Below are 18,497 nucleotides of genomic sequence, written 5' to 3'. Positions count from 1 at the left end.
GGAACCCTTTGAAAATGGACATGACAGTTTTGTCATCACCGAAAATTAGCGTAAGTTTGGAGCGTTATTTAACCTCCTTCATGACCAGCTAGTATGACATGGTTGGTATCGATGGATTCATCAGGTTTTATAATTTCAAGTTGTGTTAATGTATTAAAGAAATTAGTGGCGTTAAAACAAATTTGTATTGAACCATTATCCCATTAACTTTGACAGCCCTGATGTTTATATCACTTTTCACTTTTGAAAATATTAAATATTTTAATCGACAGCCTAATTTATAGACAACAAAGATGAGAACGAATTAAAGCTGCAAGCAGCGATGAACGGGCCCTCGCCCCGGCGGGACTCCGGTTGATGTGGCTGTGCTTTTCCGTGACCGTTTGACACTACGCTCAAGAGTTAAATGTTTTTTCTAGTGTTGCTCTGGAAATTATGTATTGCACATTTTGCACCACTTCCTGCATCCACTATATAGCACTAGAGAAAACACACTAATTATACATCATGTTGCCTGTATATCATATGTCGACCACACCATGTAAATCTCATGTAAATCTAAAGATCTCTGTCACATAAGACTGACGTCCTGTTGTCAGTAGGTGGCGCTATGACTATAACTCAATATGGGCGTGTAAATGTCTTCAGGCTTGGACTCTTATCCAGCATGTTGGACGATGTAAAGTCCAGTTGACAACAGGATCCAAGCTTTGTGGTTTACGATTTAGATTTTACTTTTTAATCGGTGCCGTTTTGCCAAAACTCTGTGGTACGCCAGATTTTCCTCAAGTGCACCTTGAACTGCACAATGTCAATCAAGCCTGAGTTGAGAATTTGCACTGCTTCCAATCAGAATTTGTTTGCAACCAACTTCCTTTATGTGAAGGTGTGGACTTTGTTTTGTTTTTTCTCATGTAAATCTAAAGAGCTCTGTCACATAAGACTGACTTCCTGTTGTCAGTAGGTGGCGCTATGACTATAACTCAATATGGGCGTTTAGATGTCTTCAGGCTTGGACTCTTATCCAGCATGTTGGACGATGTAAAGTCCAGTTACAACAGCTTCCTGTGTCATGGCGAAACATGCAAATTCCCCACCTTGCCACGGCAACTCTGTTCCACGAAATCCAAAAGCTTCACATTTACCTTCACGAAGGTTTTGAGATTCTGCTGACTAAATTTGAGATCGCTCTGTTGAATCTTCTAGGAGGAGTCTCAAAAAGTTCCATACCTGTAAAGTGCCTAATATGGCATGATCTATGATATCATTGTTCGAGGCATCGACTATTCCTTCGCAATATAGCTTCACATTAGCCAAAAGGTTATACAAACACCAACGAATCCGATAAACCCTCTAGGAGGAGTTAAAAAAAGTTTGCATAAAATCCATGAAAATCGGACGATATTTAAAATGGCCGACTTCCAGTTGGGCAGAGCTAATGAAAGCCAATGGGAAATACGTCTGAAATAATGAGAGCAATGTGAGTACCAACTTTCGTGAATATTGGAGCCAACTAAGGGCTTCCACGCATCAGGGGGCGCTATGGAGCCCGCTAAACACGCATAAACCCAATCGCTGTATATTCTCCCAGTGTTCACAGGTGTTGATGTGTGCGCCAAGTTTCGTGAGTGTTGGAGTTTACCAAGGGCGTCAAATGCTAAAAGTAATTAGGAGGCGCTATAGAGCCGACGTGCCATGACCAAGCCCAGTTACACCAGCAAATCAAAATAATCACCAGTCTGAACACAGGTGCAAAATTTCCTGAATTTTTGTGGATCCTAAAGTCCTCAAACTGTTTTGTCCAACATGGCATGCGTTTGGGGGCGCTATGGAGCCCGCCGGCCACGCCCACAGCCCAGTCACTGCAGAACTATGCAATTTTCACCAGTTCTGAACCCAATTTTTGTGAGTTTTCGTGCATCCCGAGCACCTCAAAAAAGCACCGTTGGGCCCCTGGCACTTTCGTGCTCGGGCCTTAATCAGCCAAGCTATTTTGGATTAAATGATTTTACCCATCAACAAAAACACAATTTTATATTTCCCTGTACACGGAACTTTTTAAAAGATAATTGAGACAGTTCAATGGTAAGGCTTGATTTTTATTTATTAATTAATTTATTAGACAGGGACCATACATTAGTAGGCATTGTTACACGTAATTAAAGTGCAACTGATGCAACGTATATAGGACTTCTAGCCGTAGCTAATTTGCAGACTTTGTCCCTGGTTAGGCTTTTAAGAAAAAAAAAAAAAATTATAATACAACATCATACATAAAGTCACATAATACAACATCATATACGTATGTATGTTCCCAATCAGTGATCACAGGTTTGGTTTAGCTTCAGCCAGAGTTTCACCTTTTCATTAAATGTTTTCAGGTCAGATTGTATTTTTATTTCCGTTGGTAAGGCATATTCCATTACATGTATTCCTTTTATTGAAAAAGACGACTGACCGAAGGTTGTTTATGCGCTGTGCCACTCTGCAGTTACCATTTGTTGATCCCCTGGTGGCTATTATCTATTGGTGTTTATTTTCGTGACATATGGACAAAGTACAGCTGGGGCGCAGATTGTTCACACATTTAAAAATCAATTTGATAAAAGAGAACTTGGTTACAGAGAACCGGCCTTAAACTGGTACCTGCCTGATTTGTGCTACTATCAGTATTTGCAGAATGAACAAAAGACATCAGTGGGAAGCACCAATATAATTAGAATATTGTATTCATTTGAATTCCATATACTAACAAATTACAAGACAAAAAATAACTTAAACAGTCAAGTGTTTTTGAGTCCAAAGCTTAAGAGTTTAAACATTAACCGACAGCATTAATTTATCTCGAAGTCTTTCAACATTTAAAATGTTTATCTTCACTTCATGACCATTATGAACTTCATCAATACAACCAGAGATAATGTCACTCATGTTAATGTCATTACTAGTAACACAAAGGGAAAACTATAAATAAATAAAGCTGAATAACATTAACTTTTGAATAACTGGTCAGTCATGACATTGGTGAAGCTGGCGATGATCTTTACTATGTGTTAGAAATCAAAACAAATCATTAAAAATACTTTTCAAGGACCAGACAACACATTGTTAAGAAGAAATGACTGTACATTATCTGTGTTAACACAACAGATCATTTAAAATGACACAACAACCTCCTCAAGTGTTTCGAAATTTCTGTCATTTTCAGTCCGTATATGATTGGATTAAAGAGAGGATGATACAAAACCACCTGTAAAGTCATTATTAAACGTGCAGTTTTGGGAAACTCAGATTCCAGTCTTAGTATGCTAATATCATAAATGCACAACAACGAAAAGCTGATTAAAACCAGCAGATGGGGTAAACAGGTCTGAGCAGCTTTTCTACTGACTTCTCTACTACTTCGATAGGTTATTATGAGTATTCTTGTGTACGTAAAAAGTATGAAGAGTATCGGAAAAAACACAATATTGAGCATAATGATCACACCAAACACAGAAAGCGCTCTCGAACTCACACAGTGAAGTTTCTGAACTGAATTATTACAAAAGATTCCTTTCAGAGTAAAGTTACAGTGTTTTCTGCTTGCGCTCCACGCGGTCGACCCAGCGACCTGACACGCCGGCACGAGCCACGCCAACACCAGGAAAATACTGATTGTTGTTTTTCTCATGATGGTTGGATATTGAAAAGGTTTACATATAGACACGTATCTATCGTAGGCCATGGCTGACAACAATAAGAACTCTGAACCACCTAAAGAGTAAAATAAAAAGTATTGAAAGTAACACAGTGGCTGTGATATGATCTGTTTATCGGATAAAAAGTCCATCAAAAGCTTTGGGTGGATAGCAGTGCTGAAAAGAACAGAGTTGATTAACAAAGCTGCAATGAAAATGTACATAGGCTCATGGAGGTTTTGGTGAATCACTATGAGGAACACAATAGTAGAATTAAAGCAGATTATTAGAATATATGCTGTAAACATGATCACAAAATAAATATATCTGTATTTTTCCATTTCTACATACCCACTAAGAGTTATATATGTTACATTTAATTCCTCATCCATTGAGAATGTAATACCTTAATCAGTTAAACAGGCAGATAACATCACAGACATACCTAACTTACAATCAAGTAAACAAGTCTCACTGAAAATCGATTTACCATTTAGTCTGTATTTGAATGTCTTATTCATTCACAGTTACCTGACTTTAAAATGCAGTTGGATGTATTCATCTCTATAGTTCACAGTTTGAGTTTGTGACATGTTTTTATCAGATTGGTTTAACCTCCATGGATCTCATTAAACCCTTCACCTTCAATAACATGACGAACTTGTTCAAACTCTGGAGTCCTGAAAACAAAAACTTTGTTTCACCTGCTTTACCGGGTCATTTACCCCTCTAATGTTTTCTCACATTCATTAATTCACATATCTTGAGGTCAGAGGTCAAGAGACCCCTTTGAAAATGGCTATGCGCCAAAATTTAGCGCAAGTTTGGAGCCTTATTATTAGCCACATTATCACTCTATATTTCAGCTGCTTGGCAGTAATGTTAGCTGACCAGACCAAGGTCTGTCTTGAGAGCGAAAACGGGCGCGGTGTGTGAGTGAAGGCAGGCAGAGGAGCAGAGTACAGCAGAGACTCCGGCCCTGGAGACCAAAGCTACGGTCTCCCCCGCTTCCTCCGACCGCGGCCAACACCGTTTAACAGACGAGTTTCACTAGATACAACCAAGAGGTTTGGTGCTTCCGTGTAGTTTGTGTTGGAGTCTGAGTCTGAACAGCTTAGCCACACGCGAGAGTGCGTGGGACACCGACCAGCAATGATTTATATGTGTAAGAAGTTACAAACAGTCCCTTCAACTTTGACAGCCCTAGTTGGTAGATTTGTATGCCTCCGCAACGGCGGGTTGTCCGTCCATCCGTCTCATTCTCGTGAACGCAATATCTCAGGAACACCTGAAGAGAATTTCTTCAAATTTGGCCCAAACGTCCACTTGGACTCAAGGATGAACTGATTAGAATTTGGTGGTCAAAGGTAAAAGCTAGTATGCTAATTATGACATTATCACACAAATGTCTAATAGAATAAATCGATGAAGTGATGACATTTTGGACAGACATGGATGTAAACTGCAACTTGACTGGTCAGCGGAGGCATACAACCGTGAGGCGGTAATTCTAGTTTTAGATTAAGCTTTATTGTTATTGCACAGAGTACAGGTACTGAGACAATGAAATGCAGGTTAGCATTGTGGTGGAGATATGGAGACAGATAAGAAGCAAAAAAGCTGAAGGACTCAAGCTTGTTGATCTGATAGACTTTAATAAATATTAGAAATTTAGTGCCCTTACTGCTGAGCCAGACTCTAAATCGGATCACACAAAAGTTTCTAAAATAAAGCTAAATATTTCTTACCTGTTTTCGGTGGCCACTGTTTGTGTTGTTCATCCAGGACGCTGGGCACAGCGGAGGCGATCTCTTCCAATCCTGCCGACAACGCCAGGGTACAAACAGGTACAAACATCATTAACTAGGTCAATAAACATAGTTCGGTATACTCTGACATCAGGTCATGACAACTGCTGACGTCAGTATTCAGGCCTGTCAACACTACCATAGCATCTATCCAGAAGTGCAAAAAGCAGAGGGCGAACAGTGGATTCCCTGACGATGCTACGCCTGACAAGGTGTAGAGAACCAGCGATGCATTGGTCAGTTGTCACCACCCTATGCAGTGCTTTCCCAGAGCAGTTGCCATGCCACAGTGCCATATAGTTGGTGAGGATGCTCTCAATGATGCAGCGGTAGAAGTTCATCAGAATCTGAGGAGAAAGATAACTTTGTTCAGTCTCCTCAAGCAGAAGAGATGCTAGTGAGCCTTCTTGACCAGGGTCGAAGTGTTGAGGTCCAAGAGAGGTCCTCGGAGATGTGGTAGACCAAAAACCTCTGTGCTGTTGATACAGATGGGAGTGTGTGTGCCACATTTGGTCTTCATTTCCTAGCTATGGAATTTCACTATATTTCCTGCACAGCGGAGGTGATCTCTCCCATCCTGCCGACAACGCCAAATATGTGCTGGAGATATGGAGACAGCTAAGAAGCAAAAATGCTGATGGACTTGAGCTTGTGGATCTGATCAGAGAGATGTGGATCAGACGTTATTAACACAGAATAAAGCCAAGACAACTCTGTAGAAAAGTCTATGTGGCAGTCACCAGATACCTCCGTTTATACACACCTCTGAGGGTACAAACAGGTACAAACATCATTAGTTAGGTCAATAAATATAAGTCGGTATACCCTGACATTAGGTCATGATAACTGCAGACGTGCCATACAGTTGGTGAGGATGTTCTCAATGATGCAGCAGTAGGAGTTCAGTAGTTTTGTTGCATAAACCTAATGAAGTAGTTTTGTTGCATTTTGTTTAAATTCTGTAGTCAGTTTAAACCAAACCATGATTTGTTTTTTACTAAACCTAATGAAGTAGTGTTGTTGTGGTTTTTTGTTTTGTTTTATTTGAATTTACAACGTTAACCACGTCTTTAACAGACGCTAAAACACTGCACAGCGGTTTATACTATGAGACAACATTTTACAATCTGGAAAGTTATCACAGCGGTAATTTACTACTACTACTACTACTTTTTCTTGTAATTATCGCTGGATAGAAGTACTGCAGAAATACTTGCATCACGTCACAGAGTAATGTATCACGAAGGTTTTGATTGGCCATGTTGCCGGTTGACGTCATGTTGTGTTGTAGCAAAGTTTTCATTCCAATATACTCATTTGCTAACTTAAATGGCGTGGACTTTGTTAGTGAGAACACTCTCAATGGGCTTTATCTGCCCACGTTAGCAACATTTCTAACTCAACCCAAGCTCTTCAACAAGACAAGTAAAAAAGACAATTAATTTACACTCTAGTAGCAACAGAGGAGTGTATACATTTCCTGACATTTAGGATGATTAAGGTTTTACGCACATTTCAAGATATTGAAACTAACTTAATTTTTCTGGCTCCTCATTTTTCTTTTATCTCCATTTGCAATCAGCTATGAACGCTTACAGTGTTCCCTGGACTGGCAGACTGGTGTTTCCTTCCCTCTACATCACAGTTCAATGTAGATCAGGTTCCAAAGGTCTGGTGGCCTGACTTTATTTAGTTTTAACTAAGGCTTCCTATACGCCTCTTTTGTTAGACATTGTTTTGGAAAATGACATCAGTCAGTCAGTCTGGAATAATATTTCAGTCTCTTCTTGACCCCAACCATCAGTTTATTCATTATAAATGTGTACATGAGTTTATTATTCACCTGGTAGACCATTTCTTCTGCTCCTATTTACATAAATTATAATATGGTATTGTCCTGCAAAAAGTACCACATGCACGTTTATTCTCTCCATTACTGAAAACCGTGTAATTATTAATGGGCACAACAGCAGCTTGATTGAACACATGACATCTCTGGTAGTGATGAAATATGCTGCTCATTACTTTATTTATATTATTATTTATTATGTATTTATTGGGATTGTACTTATTCCTGGACTTGTACTCATGTTTTTTACTGTTGCTGATTTATTGTTTTTTCTTTGCTTGCACTGATTTGCCCACATTGGTGTCTGTAGTCAATGCACCTTTGTATTTACCTATTTGTCATATTAACATTGATAAACAAAATGATCACGCTAATGGGAGAAATCTTGGGAGAGGCAATGCATTTTATTCTAATCAATATATTTATTGAGTTTTTCCCCCTTTTTCCCCCCCACAAATGATAGAACACAATTAATACAGACAGCAATACACATTGATCCCCTCCGACGTAAGATAATTGCATGAATAAACTTAGCATATATGATGACAAAATAACAGTAGTCACAGTTGTGATAAATACAAGTGAAGAAAATTAAAAATAAATTAATTAATTAAAAAAAGAAAAAAAAGGAGAAAGTAAAAAAATTATAGAAAAGGAAGAAAGAACATATATATTCATATTTATGCATATAGAAATCTTTGGAGCGGCAATTCAAAGGGAGATCCCCGCTAGGGTGTCCATGACGGACTTCAGTCGACATCGACCTATTGGGACTCCAACAACCTCAGTTAAGTTTAGTGTATGTGTCCCAATATGTCTGTTCTGCAGTCACAGACGAGCCCATGATAGTTGACTACGCATGCTCAATAAGGAAATAACGACAGAAACATTATGCTTTATTTTAAGGTTTCATTTATTTTGTTTCTCATTGTACATTTAAAAAAAGCTTTGTTGCAAACAAACCCACCATTTCAGTCTTGTCAAAAGGCCTCTAACTTGAAAACAAAGGCCGATGCCAGAGCACCGACCACCCTCACACATATCTTCCTTTCCCTGTTGGTTCAAACACACATGGTCTAAAGTCACAGCTTGAAGTGAAAAATAATGAAAAACTTAGTTTGAAGTAAACATGTTACACAATATACAATCTGTCAAGTGCAATAAATTAGAGAGAAACATTTCTGGAACAAAGGCCTGTGCACACTTTCAGTGTAGTCTTAACACATTAGCCATCGTCATTAATACAGTTTATATTGCTGAATTTGAATATTTAACTTGATCAATATACCCATAACCAGTGATATGAATATGAATATCATCACTTGTAAACAGAGTTCAGGTTTGTTAAATAATTTCATGACAGTAAAGTAAAATACAGAGAGAAGTCTGAATGAAAGTTATGATAATGATAGAAGTACAAGTAACCCGTGTTAATACTGTACATCAAATCATTTTGGTTTGGCAGAACAACTTATTCAGGTGTTTAAAGATTTCTTTCATTTTTAGTCCATATACAACTGGATTGAAGAGAGGATAATACAAAAACGCTTGTAAAGTCATTATGAAATGTATTTCAGATCCCATATCCAGTTGAACTATAAGGACATCATATAGACACACAGAGGAAAAGCCGATTAAAACTACCAGGTGGGGTGTACAAGTCTGGGCAGCTTTTGTCCTGACATTTCTAGAACTTCGGTAGGATATTATAAGTATCCTGGTATATGTAAAAAGTATGAAGAGTATTGGTAATATCATCATAGTAAATATACTAATCATATCTGATAGAGATCGTGCTGCTGAAGTCACACAGTAGAGACTGTAATAGGAATTGTTACAAAAAATTGCTTTTAAAGTGAATTTACACAGTTTCAAATTAGCACTAAGTAATGTTGGGACTGCAACCTGAATAGCAGGAAGAAGCCAAGAAAGAAACAGAATTATACACACTGTGGTTTTGCTCATGATAGTTGGATATTGCAGAGGTTTACATATAGACACATACCTGTCATAGGCCATGGCTGCCAACAGTAAGAAATCTGAAGCACTAAAGGAGTAATATATATAACATTGTAAGAGACAGGCGGAATATGATATGATTGATTTTTCGGATAAAATGTCAATTAACAATTTTGGGTACACAGTAGTGCTGGTAACGACTGAGTTCAGTAGCAAAGCTGCAATGAAAATGTACATCGGCTCATGGAGGTTATTGTTTATCCCAATAAGGTACACAATGGTCAAATTAAAGGTGATTGCTAGAATAAATACCATCAACATATGAATAAAAAGAAAATACCTGTTTATGCCCATGTCCACATACCCATAAAGAGTTATATATGTTACATTTAATGCATCATCCATGAAGAACGTCACAACTTAAACAATCAATGAATACAAAGAGCTGATTGTATAATAAGCATAAATGAATAAACTGAGTAAAGAAGTCTTACTATGAAGATAGCATTAACTCAGAGCATGTATTTGATTGTCTCATGTATTTACAGATACCTGACTGATGTGTGTTCATGTTCAGAGATCAAAAAGTGAATTGTTTGAGTCAGACCAAATATTTTATGACATTTCTTCACCCTCCATGGATCTCATTAACTCTTCCACCAAGAGTTCATTAGAACAACTTTGTCAAACTCTGGAGGCCTGAACCCATAGGTGTTAAACTTAGTTTACATGGGTGTCTGTTGTCTTAATTTTCCTTTGTGCCACCTTAAACAACAAAGCAAAAGTGTGCATGGCTCACATACCCCCGCTCACTGCTTGACCCCTACTAAAGTAGGGCCAAAGGTTTTGGCCTTTTGGAAAAACTTCAAAAATGTTGGGCACCCTGGCTTCCAAGCCCAAAAAGGCACAACTAGACCACACTGTCAACCATCATCCCAAATTTAAAGTTCTTAAGTTTGATAGTTTCCGAGTTCTACTCCGGAAACGAAATTGAAGTCGAAAAAAATCAAAAATTTTGGCCAAAATTTCCAACTAAGGATGCTAATTTTGAAAAAAAGATTTAACCGCTAACCGACCCTTGTTAACCGATTATTAACCGTTAACCGCCAAGATTAGTGCCTCGCATGCAGCGGTGCTCCAGCTGCAGTGTATGAGCACAACAGACAACTGAGTCTCCAGTTCACCGAGAGGATAGTTAGCCTAGCAGTCACTGTGCTGCGTGTAGTGCCGCGGACATGCAGCCACTTTCCCAGTAAAAGTCTCCACTGCACATTTAGTTTAGTTTTGCCGCTGTGTGTCTGCCCGGCGTAACGACACCCTGTCTGCCCGGATTAACGATAGCGATTGTCTGACAAACAGAGTGTGTTTTTGTGCTACGTTAGCATCTGTAGCTCTGCTGGTAGCTTCGTGTTCGCCGCCGCTCTTTTATTGCGGCGTAACTTTTACGAGTGTCTGACAGAGCGTGTGTGTGGCGGCAGGGACTGTAGGTTTATCGGTGGTGTTACAGCTGTGAACGCAGGTGTAGCAGACAGTGTGTTTACAGTTTATTTGTCAGTGGATGAATGCTACGAGGATACAACTTGCTCCACTAAAACGAGCCAGAGACCGGAGCCAACTTCTTGTATCTTGCAACTCCGGCTCCGCCTTTTAAAGTGGGCTTTTGAGGTGGACCAGATTTTTCTACTTAAAGAGAGGAGCCGCTCCTCTGAGTTTTTTTCAGTTTTTTGATTAATTATTAATATTTATTTTAACCGTTTAACAGATAGCGTTAATCGGTTAAAATGCTTAATGTTGGTTAATGGTTAAACGGTTAAACTGTTAATTATTAACATCCCTACCCTGGACTTGTAACACCCAATAGGCACAACTAAACCAAACTGTCAACCGTCATACCAAATTTGAAGTTCCTAAGTTAAATTTTTTTGGAGTTCTGCTCCGGAAACGAAAGTGTGACACGCAAACAGACAGAAGGACAGGCATGCGGAGCACTATATACCCCCGACTACGTTGTCGCGGGGGTGTAACAATTACTTAACTTAGGAACTTCAAATTTCGTATGATGGTTGACAGTCGAGTCTAGTTGTGCCTTTTGGGGGTTAAAAGTCCAGGGTGCCCAAAATGTTTGACATTTTGGCGAAAAAACTGTTATTTATTTTTAAAAAGCCAAGCTCACTTTTGCCTTGTTTATTACATTGCTGTATTTATTATTTTAAAGAAAAGAAGGAGGAAAAATGCCTGCGGGCTCAGGCCTCCAGAGTTTGAAGATGTTGTTCATATTTGACGTTGTAACTGTTAGAGGTTGTGGAATGTTTTTAATCAAAAAGCATTTTACTTTTGTAATGAACAGCATAGCAGTGTGATGTTTATCACTGCATGTAGGACTTTAATGAAAAGTTTAACACCTATGGGTTCAGGCCTCCAGAGTTTGACAAAGTTGTTCTAATGAACTCTTGGTGGAAGAGTTAATGAGATCCATGGAGGGTGAAGAAATGTCATAAAATATTTGGTCTGACTCAAACAGTTCACTTTTTGATCTCTGAACATGAACACACATCAAGTGCAGTTTAAGGTCAGGTACAGTATCTGTAAATTCATGAGACAATCAAATACATGCTCTATGTTAATGCAATCTTCATAGTAAGACTTGTTCATTCATATTTGTTATACAATCTGCCCTTTGTATTCATTAATGGTTTAAGTTGAGACATTCTTCATGGATGATGAATTAAATGTAACATATATAACTCTTGGTGGGTATGTGGAAATGGGAAACTATAGGTATTTGTATTTTTTTATTATGTTTATAGTATATATTCTAGCAATGACATTTAGTTCCACCATTGTGTACCTTATTGGGATACACAAGAACCTCCATGAGCCGATGTACATTTTCATTGCAGCGTTGCTACTGAACTCTATTGTTTACAACACTGTTATGTACCCAAAGTTGTTGAGTGACTTTTTATCTGAAAAACAGATTGTATCATATTCAGCCTGTCTCTTTCAATATTTTGTATATTACACCTTAAGTGCTTCAGATTTTTTCCTGTTGGCAGCCATGGCCTATGACAGGTTTGTATCTATCTGTAAACCTCTGCAATATCCAACTATCATGAGCAAAACCACAGTGAGTATTATCCTGTTTCTTTCTTGGCTTGTGCCTGTTTGTGAGTTCGGAGCCAATACAATAGCAATGAGTAAGAAAAAACTCTGCAATTTAAATTTAAAAAACATTTTTTGTAACAATTCAATTTACAAACTCTTCTGTGTGAGGTCAATAGCACTAACTGTATTTGATGGGTTTGCTCTGCTAAACATGGTGCTGTTGCCTTTGCTCTTCATACTGTTTACATACGCAAGAATACTCATAATATCCTATCGAAGTGGTAAAAATGTCAGGAAAAAAGCTGCACAGACTTGTTTACCCCACCTGATAGTTTTAATTTGCTTTTCCTGTTTGTGTGCATATGATGTCATTATAATTCAACTGGAATCTGATTTACATTTCATAATGACTTTACAAGCGTTTTTGTATTATCCTCTCTTCAATCCAGTTATATATGGACTAAAAATGAAAGAAATCTTTAAACACTTGAAGAGGTTGTTTAGTCAAGCCAAAGTAAAGTAATGTTACATCAATAGTGATGCTAATGTGCAGTCATTCCTTCTGTAATATTAATGCAGAGTTGTGAATGTTCAGATCGTTGGGAGGTATTAAATGTAAGGATTTGTTTCTGTGCAGTAAACAAACTCTTTACTATTCGTCATGGAAACAGTAAAGAGTATTTTCAGTTTGAAAAATGTACTACTCAATATCCTGCAGTTAATAAAAAATATGTCTTTGTTACTGTCAACTGCAGCTTCGTTAGTCATGGGCAAATAGGGATATACTAAGATGCATTGACTACAGACGCCAATGTGGGCAATCTACACTGCAAGCAAAGGAAAAACAACAAATCAGCAACAATAAGAAACTTTTTAATGCTGCCGTCTTGGTCAGGACTCCCTCGAAAAAGAGAGTAACAAATTACCCCAATATTAACCTCAAAATGTATCTAAATTTACTTTATTATAAACATTATTTAATAATCATATGCTAAAATAGCATATAAAGGTTAAAATAAAGCCCTGAGGCTTGAGAGGCGACTGTGCGCTGCTTTACATCGTAGATGGAAAACTAACAGAAGACACTTCTGATCAGGCACAAATCTCTTATTGTCTACACAAATGTAAGCTGGTAGCTAATGTAATGATTCAGGGAGTTTTTAAGGACATTTAAAACAAGTTATTTGCTCATTATTATTTATTTATCAGCAGACATGGAAATAAAGCATCTCAATTAACTTTTTTCTGGAAATGTATGAAATAAATTAGCAGCTATTGGGAAGTAGTGGAATATAAGTTTGAGGTAAATATTGGGGTAATTTGGTAGTAATTCCAAAGAGATTTCAAATAGATTACTTGCTTTTTATCACCTAAATACCATGAAATTTGTGGACCTGTAAAATGAAGTGTTACCAAAAAGAGATTTTGAAATCTCAATGGGAAAAAAATTAAAATAAAAAAGAAGAATTAAATGCAGGTCCAGAATTAAGCACAATCCCATTAATATATAATAATAGAAATAAATTAACCGGCAGCATATTTCATCACTACCAGAGAGGTCAAGTATTGCCGGCTTCAACTGGCAGACAATCAAGCTCCTGTTTTACCCATAAATAATACACGTTTTTAATTAATGGACAGATTAAATAAAGAAGTGTCATGAAGTAAAACTGACCATGAGCATGTGATAGTCTTGGTAAGACAATACCATATTATACATATATAGGATCTGGGGGGAGTCTGTCTTTAATGAGAAATAGTCAACCGGGTAAATTATAAACTAAGTGTACACATTTATAATGAATAAACTGATGATTGGGGTCAAGAAGAAACTGAAATATTATTCCAGACTGCTTGTCAGTTCAGTACTCCTGCTGCTGAGAGCTGATGTCGTTTTTTAAAACAATGTCCAACAATAAAGGCATACAGGAAGCCTTAATTACAACTGAATAAAGTCAGGCCACCAGAACTTTGGAACCTGATCTACATTGAATTGTGGTGTATAGGGAAGGAGACACCAGTGTGCCAGTATAGGGAACTCTGTAAGCTTTCATAGCTGATTGCAACTAGAGATATATCGTCTCCCCTCGTTGGTGACCCTGTTTGTTTTACTTCACTTCAGATTAAATTGTTAAAACCTGCAATATCTCATAAAGTAAAAAAATATAACATAAACAACAAAATCAAAGTTGTGTTTTTTGATAATATTGCAATAGTGGTATGAGTTAGTTTTTTTGTGAGGTGCTTTAAGAGCTGGTTTAAAGGCTAAAGCCTGGTTTCAGCATACTGCAAAATACACCACTTTAATTTCATACTGCATACTGCATTCGTCAGTAGTATACTGAGCATGTCACATCAAGCCCCTATTACCCTCAAAGTAATTGGCTGGCTTGAACTACTACCAACTTCATACTGAACAAATATTTTGCAATTCATCTTCTTGGGAACATGATTATCTGAACCAATTTTCATGTCAATCCATCCAATAGTAATTGAGATTTCAGTCAGTAATGTCAACCTCATGGTGAGGCTAGAGGAACAGTCACAAGATCACCAAAGATATTAGAATTTATCCAAAAGAGACCTTGAATATCTGCAGCAGAGTTCATGGCAATATATCCAATAATTATAATAACTCTGGACCACGAATGTTAGCCTCATGGTGGCGCTAGATTCTAGACTAAACTGTAGCGGCCAGAGCACCCGTTATGGGATCATCAAAGTCTGTAGGATTCATCCTCCTGCCCAGGCTAAATATCCATCTTGCCTCCACCTTTGTAAGAGCTGTCTATCAAGATCAACACCTCTACTAGAGGCTGTGATGAGATGAACTACCCAGAACTTCAAGTTGCCTTTTTTACGATTCCTGCTTAGCTCAGTTTGCACTGCTAACCCAGAGTAAACATGTTTAGCGCCAGGGACTACAACAAAGTCTCCTATCTAACTTTACATGCAACAGGAATCTATGAACGGTGCTTTTGTGTTAGATTATCTGACTGTGGAGGGTGTATTTAGTTGTGAAAGAGGGTAATTTAACAGTTTTACGCAAATGGGGAATTGGGGTTATGGAAGTCTTTTATGCGTTTTGAGAGGGGGCAGAATGAACAATGTCACAAAAATATACCTGTATAAGTTCTGGCCTCCATGACAACAGAACATTTGGAGTCAGTGAAATATCATCTCACCAGCTTTGGTTCCCCAGAAACACGGAGTAGCTTCCGTCCCCCAGCTGGAGCTCCTGCCTCCAGAGTTTGATGAAGTTATTTACATGTTAGTAGAACTTGGTGAAGAGTTTTAATGAGATCCATAGAGGGTGAAGAAATCTGATAAAAAAAAAAACAATCCACTGAGCCGAACAGTTCACTTTCTGAAATCTGAAGATCGACATACACTAAGTCCAGGTAACTGTAAATTAAACAATCCAGGTTGTATGTAATTATTTTTAATTCATGTATACCTGTTAAATAATCTGCCTGGTTTATAATGGAAAGTGAATTAAATGCAACATATATAACTCTTGACAGGTATATAGAAGTTAGCAAATATAGATATTTTTATTTTTGTAGTATATTCACAGTATATATTCTAATAGTCTGCAGCAATTCTACTATTGTGTACCTCATAGTGATTCACAAAAACCTCCATGAGCCTATGTACATTTTCATTGCAGCTTTGTTAATCAACTCTGTTCTTTTCAGCACTGCTATCTACCCAAAGCTTTTCATTGACTTTCTATCTGAGAAACAGATCATATCTTATTCGGCCTGTCTCTTCCAGTGGTTTATTTATTACTCTTTGGGTGCTTCAGAGTTCTTATTGTTGTCAGCCATGGCCTATGACAGATATGTGTCTATATGTAAACCTCTGCAATATCCAACTATCATGAGAAAAACAACTGTCTGTATGTTCCTGATTTTAGCTTGGATTCTGCCTGCTGGTCAGTTTTCAGTGACTCAGATACTGAGTGCTAAAAAAAAGCTATGTAACTTTATTTTGAAAGGAATAATTTGCAACAGCACAGTTCAGAAACTTCACTGTGTGCGTTCAAGAGTGCTGAATATATACGGCTTGATTGTTTTAGTAGATCTTTTACTTCTCTCTGTGCTTTTCATACTGTTCACATACACCAGGATACTTATAATAACCTATCGCAGTAATAGAGAAGTTAGGAGAAAAGCTGCTCAGACCTGTTTACCCCATCTGCTGGTTCTCATCAACTTTTCTTGTTTGAGTGCATTTGATGTACTTCTACTTCGAATGGAAACTGATTTTCCCAAAACTGTACGTTTAATAATGACTTTACAAATAATTTTGTATCATCCTCTCTTTAATCCAATCATATACGGACTGAAAATGAAAGAGATTCATAAACATATCAGGAGGTTGTTCTGTCAAGGCAAACTGAACTAATATATCAATAAAGATAACAAATGCACAATGCAATGTCATTTCTTCGGTAATAATAATGTAGAGATCAGATTTCTGTGATTCTGGGAAGGTATTTAATCTAAAAGAAAACAGTGTTTATGACTACTACACAATAAAAGCTGCCAGCTTTAACATTGTAATGACTGATCATTTTCTGCAGTAATTCAAAACTCAAACCCAATATTTTTATTATTTATAATCAAGTTTCATTAAGAGACTCTTTGCTCAGTGAACATCCTTCTTATAATCCAAATGCACGTTTTGGTCCACTGGTGTCCAAAATTTTTTATTCATGTCTGTAAAATGTTGGCTGTTGGTTGTAGTCTTTGTTTTGTGTTCAATTGCAACTTTCCGGCCAAGACACAGGTGATGTAAGACGACGCAACAGTCTGCCTTTGTTGTTGCTCGTTCTTTAATGTTGATTTGGTGTTTCGGGGCCTTCAGTCTGGCCCCTCACCACCCCTTGTTGGCCCCTAACAGCACAGCTCCCAAAATCACTGGGATGCACCAATGATGGTGGTGATTTTTGGAGGGGTATTATTATTATTATTATTATTATTATGACTAATATTAATGGTATTATCTGTGCTGAGAGGAAGTCGAATTTAAAATTGGGTAGTCTAACCCTTGTGGGTTAGGGTATGAGTTTTTTTTGTTATTTTATTTTGGAAATGTTTGTGAACCTGCATGTTCTGATAACAAGGTTTATTTATGTTTTGTAATTGGAATTCATTTTAATTCAATAGATCAGTGTTTATCCAGTGGTTTATATCATATAGGTGTTTGGTACCATTCTGCAGCGGTAAATACGGAATCTAAACTACAAGCAACATTGAGATATTCTGCTTCTGCTCCACTTCTGGCAGTGTACGACTGATATTAATGGTATTACTTGATATATTAACTAATGCTGAGAGGAAGTATAATTAATAATTGGGTAGACTAGCCCTTGTGCATCACTCAGAACATTTTGGGCTCTTTAATGTTTAGTTTTTTTGTTTTTATCATTTTGGCTGTGTTAAAGGGACTATTTGTAACTTTTTAAGCGTATAAATGTAGCGGGTCGCCACACATGCGCGTTCGCATATGCGCGCCCGCGTGTGGCTGGAGCCTCGTTTCCGCTGCCTGCTCTCCTTCACTCAGAATGCGCGCGCGTCCTCGCTGTCTCGCTCCACCTCTAGACGTGAACGCGCGCTCACTACACACTGCAGAAGAGTTAGTTTAGCTCTGAGAATATCTAGTGAATGTACAGGGGACGTTTGTGCAGAAATAACTGCTGCAGCTCCTCCAGACCAACAGAGGTTTCCCGTGTCTTGTGAAGTGACGGAGCTCTTCAGAGAGTTACGTTACCCTCTCGTTACCGACCGGGTGCCGGTGTCTCCTCTGCTCTCTCCGGCTGTGGGCGGAGAGAGCAGGGAGACACGCTGCAGAGCCCCGCTGCTTCAGCCTGCACTTAGGAAAAGCCAACACTAGGATCAGATCTAAATCATGTTCATGGAGAGACCTCCGTCTGGTCAGCTAACATTACTGCCAAGCAGCTGAAATATAGAGTGATATTGTGCTTTTAGCTGACGTGTGTCGCCTCACTGTTTTGAGCAATGCTCGTTCAGGTATATTTAGAGCGAGCAAGCGCGAGCCCGACGCTGACTTTCGTTGATTTCACGGCCA

General features: G+C 38.1%; 4 protein-coding genes across 4 annotated transcripts; 2 read left to right on the top strand and 2 right to left on the bottom strand.

The window, feature by feature from the left end:
* Nucleotides 1–3,151: 3,151 nt before the first annotated feature.
* Nucleotides 3,152–4,129, bottom strand: LOC119500385 (olfactory receptor 11A1-like). Its single transcript, XM_037790092.1, has one exon. The coding sequence runs from the start codon at nucleotides 4,070–4,072 to the stop codon at nucleotides 3,152–3,154; it is 921 nt and encodes a 306-aa protein (XP_037646020.1). The 5' UTR covers nucleotides 4,073–4,129.
* A 4,651-nt stretch (nucleotides 4,130–8,780) lies between these two features.
* Nucleotides 8,781–9,701, bottom strand: LOC119500384 (olfactory receptor 6N2-like). Its single transcript, XM_037790091.1, has one exon. The coding sequence runs from the start codon at nucleotides 9,699–9,701 to the stop codon at nucleotides 8,781–8,783; it is 921 nt and encodes a 306-aa protein (XP_037646019.1).
* A 2,308-nt stretch (nucleotides 9,702–12,009) lies between these two features.
* Nucleotides 12,010–12,924, top strand: LOC119500383 (olfactory receptor 6N2-like). Its single transcript, XM_037790090.1, has one exon. The coding sequence runs from the start codon at nucleotides 12,010–12,012 to the stop codon at nucleotides 12,922–12,924; it is 915 nt and encodes a 304-aa protein (XP_037646018.1).
* Nucleotides 12,925–15,760: 2,836 nt separating this feature from the next.
* On the top strand, nucleotides 15,761–16,953 carry LOC119500554 (olfactory receptor 51E1-like). The gene has a single exon (XM_037790331.1). It carries the CDS (start codon nucleotides 15,885–15,887, stop codon nucleotides 16,809–16,811), a length of 927 nt encoding a protein of 308 aa, XP_037646259.1. The 5' UTR covers nucleotides 15,761–15,884; the 3' UTR covers nucleotides 16,812–16,953.
* The last annotated feature ends 1,544 nt before the right edge of the window (nucleotides 16,954–18,497 follow it).

The sequence above is a fragment of the Sebastes umbrosus genome, chromosome 13 (genome assembly GCF_015220745.1).
Source record: "Sebastes umbrosus isolate fSebUmb1 chromosome 13, fSebUmb1.pri, whole genome shotgun sequence".
Classification (NCBI taxonomy): domain Eukaryota; kingdom Metazoa; phylum Chordata; class Actinopteri; order Perciformes; family Sebastidae; genus Sebastes; species Sebastes umbrosus.
This window is presented reverse-complemented; position numbering and strand designations above follow the sequence as displayed.

Coding starts and splice junctions, on each gene's coding strand:
- LOC119500385 (XM_037790092.1), bottom strand. CDS start 4,072: ATGGATGAGGAATTAAATGTAACATATATAACTCTTAGTGGGTATGTA.
- LOC119500384 (XM_037790091.1), bottom strand. CDS start 9,701: ATGGATGATGCATTAAATGTAACATATATAACTCTTTATGGGTATGTG.
- LOC119500383 (XM_037790090.1), top strand. CDS start 12,010: ATGGATGATGAATTAAATGTAACATATATAACTCTTGGTGGGTATGTG.
- LOC119500554 (XM_037790331.1), top strand. CDS start 15,885: ATGGAAAGTGAATTAAATGCAACATATATAACTCTTGACAGGTATATA.